We start from the raw sequence: 11,502 nt of genomic DNA, 5'->3' as shown, positions 1-11,502 counted from the left end.
TCTTCCTCCGCCAGCCATAGCCGGGGCCGGCGGAGGTCGCGGCCTCAGGCGAGGCCGCCCTCTCCGGCGTCCGGGCGAGGGCCGCCCTCGCCGGCGTCGGGCGAGGGCCGCCCTCGCCCGGGCCGGGCGAGGCCGGCCTCGCCGGCAACCGGCGAGGCCGGCGAGGTCGAACCTCGCCGATCTCGGCGAGGCTCGACCTCGCCGGCAACTGGCGAGGCCGGCCTCCCCTGAGGCCGGCGAGGTCGAACCCTCGCCAGATCTGGCGAGGCTCGACCTCGCCGGCGTCGGGCGAGGCCGACCTCGCTCGCAACGGGCGAGGCCGGCCTCGCCGACGCCGGCGAGGTCGAACCCTCGCCGAGATCCGGGCGAGGCTCGACCTCGCCGGCCGGGCGAGGCCGGCCTCGCCGTTGCCGGCGAGGTCGAGCCCTCGCCCGATCTAGCGAGGCCGGCCTCACCCAGCCCAGGCGAGGGCGGCCCTCGCCCGACGCCGGCGAGGGCGGCCTCGCCTGAGGCCAGCGACCTCCGCCGGCCCCGCTATGGCCGGCGGAGGAAGAAAAGAAAAAAAATGAAAATGAAAAGGAAAAGAAAAAAATTAAAAAATTACTGTTCCAGTGACAGAACATTATTCAATATAAATTGTAATTAAAATGTAAATTGTAATCAAATTTGGGGACAAAAAGACAAGAGAGAAAGAGAGGGCTTGAACTTAATAAATTATCATTAAGCACGTTACAACGATCTATAAAAAAAAAAGAGCACAATATATATGCCCTAAAATGATCCCAAAACCTAAGCATTCCGTGCGCAGGGGACCAGAGGTCACATGTCGTCGGATTATACTTCGATTTTCCTAAGCTCACGTGGGCGTACCCGGTATGAGAAACAAGGGTTCCCGAAATATTTACCAACTCCAATAGTTCTTTTACCCTCAATCGTCACTACCCGTTCCAGTACTGGTACCGGTACCGGTACCAGTAGTATCTCCGTCGTTAAAGAATTCGGATTCATTATTCCGATCTATCTCTTATTGCCGGTATTGAGCCTTCGTCCAATTAGCAACACAAGCTTGAATCTCCATTGATTCTGGAGCTAATCTTGAACGATGTTCGTCCAAAATATTACCTCCGATACTGAATGCTTGTTCGACCGCAACTGTGGAACAAGGGGTTGAAAAAATCTGTTTTGCAATAAGAGAAAGGATTGGGTATTGGCTTGCGTGCCTATTCCACCAATCCAAAATTAAAAAATCTGTACCACCTTCGGATTCAGTAAACTCAAATGAAACGGTTAGATAAATCTCTAATTCAGAAATATTTCCTATTACTCCCTTTTGTTTTTTTTTGTCTATGTAATAAAAGTTGGTACCCTCTACTAATTTTACCTGTACTGTCATTTTGTATCTCCGTAGATTGAGAAGATCCAATATCACCTAAATTATATTTAGTATAAAATTCATTATATATTTCTATTACTACGTTTTTAACCTCACGTACTATGGTTGTAACATTTATCGCATCATAATGTAAACATTGATAATACGTACGCAAAAAATCATTTAAGCCATCCAATTTGCAACGCGGATCAAAAACACAAGCAACTAAATAAATAATGGGAATTTCGCTATAATAATGTAGCCACTTCATTTTCATTGCAACTATAGTATGTTGTAATTCAACATCATTTTCATATTCATCAAAAATTCCGACAATATTAGTACACTCTACTAAAAATAAATGTGTAGTAGGATAATAAATACCGGACAAAGTATAAGTTGCATCATCAAAAACCTTTAAAACATCTAAAATTTTTTGGCAAATATCCCACTCTTGTGGGTATAAATTAATCTGAGGTATATTATTAGAAATGAATGCACATAATAAATCTTTGTATACTAAAGATTCACTAAGCAAGTGAAAAGTAGAATTCCAACGAGTTGGAACATCTCTTGGAAATCTTTTTGGCTTTTTGCCATTTTCTCTACAAAATCTACCCCATTCTTTCATTTTTTGGGGATGTTTCCATAAAAATTGAATCGCCGTTTTTATTGGTTGAAGAAAAATATCAAGAGTTTTCAAACCATCTTGTACACATAAATTTAAAACATGACAAGCACATCTAACGTGAAAAAATTTTCCGCCAAAAGCGGGTTTACAAATATTTTCTAAATCGGCAATTGAAGCGGTATTTGCTGCGGCATTATCAAAACCAATTGAAAAAATTTTGTTAAGCAAATAATATTCTTCTAAAACTTGCCTAATTATTCTATAAATATTATTTGCCGTATGCTTATCATCGAAAACTCTAAATGCAATAACTCTTTTTTGAATACTCCACTCGTCATCTATCCAATGACATGTTATGCCCATGTAAGAATGATTTTGCCAATGATCACTCCAAATATCACTACCTATATGCACGCATCCATTAAATTGCATAAAAAAATTTTGTAAATCTTTTTTTCCATTTTTGTAAAGATCTTTAATTACTCGTTTAGTTGAATTTCTAGGAACACGTTTTGTTTGTGGAGCACATGCTTTTTGTACAAATTCATTAAAACCAAATCTTTCTCCAAAATAAAATGCTAAATGCTCAACGGAAATAAATTTGCCTAATTCTTCCTTATAAGTTTTTTCATTAAAACGAAATAAATGGGAAGTGTTAGGATTGACGTACCCGGAAATTTGTTGTTGCTCGATATCGATTCCCGTTTCGGTTGGATGTTTGCTCCTAAGATGACGTTTAAATGTTCCATATCCTTGTCCACCTGTATATTTATATATTTTCCCACAATATTTACAAATTATATCATACCTTTTTTGACCAATATCAAACCTTTCCATTGTCGTGAAGTGATTCCAAATGTCAGATATAAATTCCCGTTCCGCTTCCTTTGTTGTAGATATTTCGGCAGGAGGATGAAAACTTTCTTGCGTCAGGACGCGCTCCACATCGGGAAAAATGTTGATTTCATCATCTTGAAAATATGCATATTCACGAGGATCAAAAGAATGATGGGATTCCGTCATGATATTCTTACCTTTGCCAGTTGGCACTCGACTTCCACTTGCCATTTTTTGAATGAATTGAGAGAATTGAGCGGATTAATTGGGAGAATTAATAAAGAATTGCGTGGATTGAGAAAATTGAGAGAATTTAAGAGAATTTGAGAGAATTTCGAGTATTGAGAAAATTTGAGACTTGAGAGAAGAGAATTTGAGAGAATTGTGAGTATTGAGAGAATTTGAGAGAATTTATAAGAAAAAAATGAGAAGAAAATTTAGGATTAAAAAAAAAGAAAAGATAACCGTTGCAATTTTGCAACGGTTTTCTTTTCTTTTTTTTTATAAATTTTTGCCCGTTTGGGCGTTGGCCTTGGCCGTTGCCAGCGTAGCCTAAAGGCTACCCTGGCAACGGGCCGCACGGCGCAAGCCCACTGCCCGCAACAGTGCCTGCAGACGTGCAGGCCCTGCTGCGGGGTTTTTTTTTTTAAAATTTGCTTGCGGCGGGGCTCTGCAGCGTGCAGGCCCTGCTGCGGGGGGGTTTAAATTTTGCCCGTTGCCAGGGGCTACCCTGGCAACGGGCCGCAGCAGCAGCACTGCAGCTTCTTTTTTTTTTTTTTTGAATCGGGCCCGGAACCAGCGGTTCCGGGCCGGTTCAAAAGTTTCTGGAATCGGAACCGGGCCCGTAGGGCACGGGCCGGTTCCGGTTCCAAACCGCGAGCCTGGTCAACGGGCCGGTTCCGGTCCGGTTCCAGGCTGAAACCGGCCCGTGGCCATGACTAGTGGTAGCGACTATTGTGTTTTCTGTTACAAGGAATGACCGTGTTTGAGCAAGTTAGGTCTCGATGAAGGTAGCTTTCCATGGTTATATAGTGGTGATACTGGATATTCGTCATTGTTGATCTAGAGAAGAAGCTAAACACGAGGGACATGATGGTTGTCGAGAACTCAGCGAAGATAATACAACCTTTTCATTATAGTGAAAGTTGGCCCAAGAAGATATCAAACAAACACTCGGAGTACCTCTTTCCTCGACTATGACAGTATTTGTCGTCAAGAGCTCATAAATGTTTGCTTTCACCATTGAAACATTCTACTTAATATAATGAAGCATGATGAAATATAAAAAGAGATCAATTAGTTATTTAAATATATTTATTGAAAAGCATAAGCAATAAATTAATTTCCTGATAAGAGAAAATCCGAATTTATTTCATTCATTCCTTACTCAAGAGTTGTGTTTTCACTTATATGCAGAAACGTGATTGATGCACGCAATATCGGAAGAGCTCATGAATCAGTAACTAATAATACAGTGACTATTTAATATTATAAACAATGCAAAAACTGAAAATCCAAAATTAAGAAAGATCATGTAACATGCATTCCCATATTTCCAGACATAAGTTACCATTGAGAAAAGTATTAGATACAAAATAATCCAATTAGTATTAAAATTAGCGTAGAGCAGCCCTATATTGGATATGATGACATCAAAACAAATACAAAATCTTCGTAAAATCCATCCTCAAAATTAAATTAAAATAATTGCAATGTTGCAATGCTTCTATTTATGTAGTTCACATAAGAATATATGTACACTAACATAGTTGAAGCTACTTAGAGATGCATTACTTATAAATTTTCATTTTATTTTCATCTATGTCAATATCATAAATATATAGTTTGTTAAACTTATGTACTTTTTTCAAAATTCTAACTAAATTATAAACAAAACTATATATAAACCCGCGCAAAGCACAAGAGTTTGGCCATTAGTATAGTATGCATAACACCCCCAAAATTAATGGTGAAGTATATAATTTTGTTGCTGGTAAATTCAGTGTAGATCACATTCATCGCCCAAGTTGCGCATGCCATCCCTGTGCATAGACAGAACCTTAATCGATGTGCGTCGACATGTGTGATTCACGCATACCCATGAAGAATAGTCCGATAAAGGATTTCAATTCCTTGTGTTGTGATCTTCTTAAAGATAAAAAAATATCAAGGTTACGTTTGTTTCACGAAAAATGAATGATTTGAAAAATATATTCTAAAAAGCGATCGCTTGTGTCACTTACAAAAATTAATGAATAAAAAAAAATTCATCATCTAGAAAATGTTTAATTATAAATCGTTGTCAATAAGGAAAATATCTTTCGTTGACTAATTATTTTAAGAGATACAAGCGATCATTTTTTAGAAAATATTTTTTCAAATCATTCATTTTTGGCTAAACAATCGGAGCTCAAGAGTGAAATAAAAAATTGGATCAAGACGGAGGCTTCTCTCTGCCTCTCTGGGTTGGGCTGGACTGACCCAAATAGTCTTTGGTTTCCCTTGTGCTGAAGCCTCGTTCGGCAGCAATTAAAAGGAAAACGGCGTCGCTGGGAGCATCTGCTTCTGTTTCAGTTGCCAATTCTCTAAGCGAGAGCGAGAGACGCTCGTACGAGAAAGCTCGTCCACCTCACTTCGCTTCGCCACGGTGATCGCGATCATCCACTCTCTTTCTTCTTTTCTCTTCTTCACTAAATCTCTCTGGTAATTCCGTTTTTTTTTTTTTGGCAGGATTATTTGAAGACGGCGATTCCTTCGCAGCTCATCTTGGATAGAGGCTCCAATCTCGTCGTCATCAACCCTAGTACTCTCATGGGACGAGGCTTTCTGCTAATATGAGGCCGGGATGCCAGCTGCATCTCATAGGACGAGCCTTAATGCTCTCAATGCATGTTTCCCAAAATGAATTATCATCTCTATATGACTTTGCTTCCTAGATGCTTCCTAGCTGTTTAGCTTTCTAGAGATGTACCAATGGTTCTTTTCTATGTATAGAATAGAAATAAAAGAAGAGAAAAGGGACATTCAATCGTTAACGTGGTTCGAACAATCAAGAGTATAATCCCTTGGAAACTTACATTCACGGTGGTAAATCCCCAATTCATCTTATTTTTTTGGGGGAGGATTCATTATCCTTTAATAGAGAGCAATACAATGGGTTACAGTGATTAATTTAATAACTACAGCTATCGCACAACCCATCATGATCTCCTACTATATTGGGATTATGATGATCTTGCATCCTTATCGTTCCAACACTCCCCCTCCAAGCTAGAGCAAAGATGTCCTCAGAGGTCATCTTGGATATCATATTCTGGAAAACACCTTTAGAGAGAGCCTTAGTGAATACATCTGCAAGTTGTTCATCACTACGGACATAAGGAGTTTCAATTGTCTTGTCTTGAACCTTCTCACGAACAAAGTGACAATCGACTTCTATATGTTTTGTTCGTTCATGTAAAACTGGATTTGAAGCAATATGGATTGTGGCTTGATTATCACAAAATAACTTCATAGGAGACATAGGGGTTCCAAACCCCAATTCTTGCACAAGCAATCGAAGCCAAACCATTTCACTTGCAGTTGAAGCCATGGCTCTGTATTCAGCCTCTGCACTGGATCTTGCCACAACAATCTGTTTTTTACTTTCCCAAGTCACTAAGTTGCCGCCTACAAAGGTGCAAAAGCCTGTAGTTGATTTTATGTCCGTAGGACTCCCAGCCTAATCCGCATTAGTGTACCCTACGATACTAGTATGACCATGTTTCTTCATCAAAATACCCCGACCTAGACTAGACTTTAGGTACCGAAGTATGCGATCCACAAGCGCCATATGTCCTTCGGTAGGAGCATGCATGAATTGGCTTACATAACTGACCGCGTAAGCAATATCTGGACGAGTAATGGTTAAGTAAATTAGCCTTCCAACCAACCTTTGAAACTGACCACTATCAAGTAATGGGGTGACGTCGTCTACAAACTTACTTTTATACTCCATGGGAGACTCTGCAGGAGCAGCTCTAAGTTTCCCAGTCTCTTTTAACAAGTCAAGAGCATATTTCCTTTGAGAGATGAATAATCCTTTACTAGAATAAGCCACCTCTATACCAAGACAAGGGTCCCAAATCCTTGACGTCAAACTTCACATTCAAGTGCCGCTTGAGAGCCTCGATTTCATGAAGATTATCACCAGTAATAACTATATCATCCACGTAGACAAGGACAACCACCATTCCTTTGGCACTTCGCTTCACAAACAAGGAGGAATCCGAATCACAGTTTTTGAAACCCACACTTTAAAGAGCGGAACTTAATTTTCCATACCAAGCACGTAGAGACTATTTGAGGCCGTAGATGGCTTTATGAAGCTTGCAAACTCCATTTGGTTAATTTTCTAAAGGATGTCCAGGAGGAATGTTCATATAAACTTCTTCTTCCAGTTCACCTTGTAAATACGCGTTTCTAACATCCATTTGAAAGAGTGGCCAATCACAATTTACTATTGTAGACATTAATACTCTCACCATGTTTATTTTTGCTACGGGAGCAAACGTTTCTTTGTAGTCTTCACCATATATTTGAGGGCAAAAGTACACTAGAAGTGTCATAACTTGTGTACGGCAATCACTTTGGTGCCATAACTTTTTTTCGGATCACTTTGGTGCCAACTTTTTGAAAATCGATCACTTTAGTGCCAATGCTGACGTGGCTCACCGGAAATCCGATGTGGCGCTGACACGGCTCGCCGGAGAGGTCCAGTCAGCATTAAAAACCAAAAACGACGCCGTTTAGCCCGCTGACGTGTACTTTTAAAAAAAATTATATTATATTTAAAAAAAAAAACCTGCGAGCGGCGGCGAGGAGCCCTCGCCGCTGCTGCCTAACCCACCACCACGCCGGGAAGGGCCGGCGGTGGTGGGCGCAAGTGGTCGGCAAGGGCCGGATCTCGCAGGCGAGACCTCGCCATCGCGACCCGGGCGACGGCGAGGTCTCGCCTCGCCCAGCAAAGGCAAGGCCGGACCTCGCCGTCGCACGGGTCGCGACGGCGAGGTCTCGCCTCGCGATCCGGCCCTCGCTGGGCTCGGCGAGAGTCGCCGGATCCGGCCCTCGCTGGGCTCGGCGAGAGTCGCCGGATCCGGCCCTCCCTGGGCTCCGCGAGGGTCGTCGGGCCTCGGCCAGGGCCTGGCAACCCTCGCCGACCACTGCGCCCACCACCGTCGGCCCTTACCGGCGATGGTGGGTTGGCGGCAGCAGCGGCGAGGGCTCCCTCGCCGCTGCTGCAACTTTTTTTTTTTTTTTAAATTAAAAAATTCTAAAAAAAGCCACGTAATTTCCACCGTGTACGAGTCAGACCATTTTTTTTTTAATATAAATGCCAGGTCAGCTTTTTGGCCGGAGTCACTAAAGTGATCGATTTTCCTCCGACTTGGCACCAAAGTGATCCGAAAAAAAGTTATGGCACCAAAGTGATCGCCGTACACAAGTTATGGCACTTCTAATGTACTTTTGCCTATATTTGAGTGTAGCCCTTAGCAACGAGTCTTTCCTTGTGATGCTCAATGGAACCATCACTCTTGTATTTAATTTTATATACCCACCTGCAACCTACAGAATTCTTTCCTTCAGGTAAGGTAACAATATCCCAAGTGCGATTTTTATAGAGTGCTTCTAGCTCTTCTTTCATAGCATCTCGCCACACTTGAGAACTTCTAGCTTCGAAAAAGGTAGCAGGTTCTTTCTGAGCATCAACAACTGATAAAAAAGCAAGGAAGGCAGGCGAAACTTTATCATAGCAAATATAATTGCGTATAGGAAATCGTGCAGAATGATAAGTGGTGAAGTCACAAAGTCTGGTAGATGGTTGTGAAATCCGAGTGATCTTACGAATAGGAGCAAGAGCGGCAGACGCAGGTGTAGGCTCTTCTATATCAACAATTTCATCCACTTGCTATGGAGCAAGAGTAGGATCGCTGTTATCATTGATGTGATCAATTACAATCGGCAAGGGTGCAACTTCAACATCGAACCCACTATAGTCTAAGTCAGTACCACTATTCTCCCCCTGAAGGTAATCCCTATTAGAAAAAAAAACATATGAGTCTCATCTTAGACAACATCATGGGAGATGAAAACCTTCTTAGTAGATGGATCACAACATTTATACCCCTTCTTGACACAGGAGTAACCAATAAAAACACACTTGCGAGCACGAGGATCAAGTTTTCCCTCGAGAGAGTGAACAAAACAAACACTTCCAAATATTCGAAGATGTGAAATATTCACAGGTCGCCCAATAAGGACCTCCATTGGAGACTTGTAGCATAAGATCTTACTAGAAGGACAATTAATCAAGTAACAACTAGTGAACACCGCATCTGACCAACATGTCTTGGGAAAGTTACCATGAAATAATAGAGCTCTTGTCACTTCAAGTAGGTGACGATTTTTCCGTTCGGTTACCCCATTTTGTTGAGGGGTGCCAACACAAGAGGTTTGATGAATAATTCCCAAAGACTTAAGAAATGACTCAAAATGATGGTTTGTATATTCTGTCTTATTATCAGTTCGGAGAATCTTGATGCGCCGACCATATTGAGTGTGAATCCTACAACAAAATTCTTGAAACACTTTCAACACTTCACTCTTAGAGGCCAACAAATAAATCCAAGTGGTACGGGACTTATCATCAATAAAAGTAACATAATATTTAAAACCATCACGAGAGATCACAGGAGCATTACCCCACACATCAGAGTGTACTAATTCAAAGAGTTCTTGTGAAACAGGTGTGCTAGAGGTAAAAGGGAGTTTATGTTGCTTCAAAGAACGACAAGTTTCACAATGACTCGAATCAAGAGAAAAATCGGCATTCAAATTATGCAACACATTATCTTAGGGGTGTCCCATGCGTAAATGCGAGAGTTGTGAAGTAGCCTCCTTATCCGTCCTTGTGACCAAAGCCTCACTCGGAAAATCAACCACATAGAGACCTTGCTGTAATCGGCCTTCACCAATCGTCCTCCCTGTGAGTTTGTCCTGAACCACTGCCTTTTGTTGGGAAAAAACAACATTGCAGTCCAATTCATTAGTGAGTTTACTAACAGATAACAGATTTGAAGATAAAGATGGCACAAATAACACGTCACAAGCAGCAGAAAATAAATTAATGGTGCCTTGTCCTTCAACCGGATCCTGAGTTCCATTAGCCACAGTAATGGGACCATGAGAACCCTCAGAATGAACACGAAAATCGGATATTCCATAATAGGTGTTGCACATATGATTAGTAGCGCCTGAATCAACAATAAAAGAACTTTTGGAAGACAAAGCCATAAGAGCTTGGGAATTACTAGATTGAGCCAGATTGCTAGAATCCGAAATGGAAGATTTTATGCCACCGAATTGGATAAGATGGTAAAGTTGAAGAGCAAGTTTACTCAAAGAGGCTTGAAAGTCAGATGTTGAGCCTTGAGTTTGAGCCCTTTTATCCTTATAAGGCCTAAGGTGAGGGTACAGTTCCCAACAATGATCCTTAGAATGACCATCCCTATCACAGTAATCACAATGAAACTTCTTATTACGACCTTTGCCTTTACCAGAACCAAATCGACCCCCATCAGAACCATAGTGACCACCATTGGTTTTAGCAGCATGGGCAGAACTCTCAATCAAATCTGCCCCTTTCTTGGAATTAGAAGTCATCACACGACAACGAGTTTCCTCCCTTTGAACAATAGCACAAACAGTGGCAAAATTGGGAAGAGTAGAACTCATGAGAATTTGCCTCTTAAGGTCTTCATATTCAGGCCTAAGATTGGCCAAAAGTTGAAAAATTTTGTCATGCTCTTCATGTTGGGCATATATCTCAACAGTCTAAGCTAGTGGTTGATACTGTCGCAATTCATCCCACTTCTTTTTCAAATTACCAAGATGTTCGATAAATGTTTGATTAGGTGATTGCTCAGTATGAGCAAGATCCTGTTGTAACTCAAAGACACGGGATGCATTATCAATATTGCCATACATATCCTGTAAAGAATCCCATAGGGACTTGGCTATCTCTGAATAAGCAAATATCTCATAGATTTGGTATTCCATTGAATTACACAACCAAGACAAAACCCTATTATCATTTGCTTGCCATTCAGCGGATTTTGCATCTGTAGATGCAGGTGCTCTGATAAGACCATTCACGTAACCCAATTTCGATCTACCCCCAAGAGCTATAGAGACAACTCTAGACCAAGGCAGATAACTACGCCCATTTAACATAATGGTTGTAAGTTTATTGGACATCTCAAAAACAGATTTGTTGTTATCAGCCATAGTACTAGACAAAAAAAGAGCACAAAGTTCAGCAAACTTATTTAGTACCAATCGAGTCTAATAACAGATCGTCCTCTGTGCAAACCAAAGAAACCACCGCAAAAAATAGATCCACAAATAGCAGAACACAACACGTGCTATAGGAACCACCAATAGACAAGCGAAAGCATTGACACTGAAGCCAACCTTAGGATCATGTTTTGCTCTGATACCATGTTTTAATGAAAATCATGTATAGAATAGAAATAAAAGAAGAGAAAAGGGACACTCAATCGTTAACGAGGTTCGGACAACCAAGAGTATAATCCCTTGGAAGCTTACATTTTCTATTTAGGTA

General features: G+C 41.3%; 2 protein-coding genes across 2 annotated transcripts in view; one reads left to right on the top strand and one right to left on the bottom strand.

Moving 5' to 3' along the window:
- Positions 1 to 11,502, top strand: part of LOC115677682 (actin-related protein 9) — a 57,094-nt gene that overhangs the window by 20,751 nt on the left and 24,841 nt on the right. The gene's annotated exons all lie outside the window — the stretch shown is intronic.
- On the bottom strand, positions 9,732 to 11,165 carry LOC130139257 (uncharacterized). The gene is made up of 2 exons (XM_056315820.1): positions 10,732 to 11,165; positions 9,732 to 10,647 (listed from the first exon to the last, which is right to left on the bottom strand). Exons 1-2 carry the CDS (start codon positions 11,163 to 11,165, stop codon positions 9,732 to 9,734), a joined length of 1,350 nt encoding a protein of 449 aa, XP_056171795.1.

This window comes from Syzygium oleosum, unplaced genomic scaffold (genome assembly GCF_021117445.2).
Source record: "Syzygium oleosum isolate NSW1041296 unplaced genomic scaffold, Sole_v2.1 Sole_v2.01, whole genome shotgun sequence".
In the NCBI taxonomy this organism is placed as follows: Eukaryota; Viridiplantae; Streptophyta; class Magnoliopsida; order Myrtales; family Myrtaceae; genus Syzygium; species Syzygium oleosum.
The sequence above is the reverse complement of the archived record's forward strand: the minus strand, read 5'-3'. Positions and strand labels throughout refer to the sequence as shown.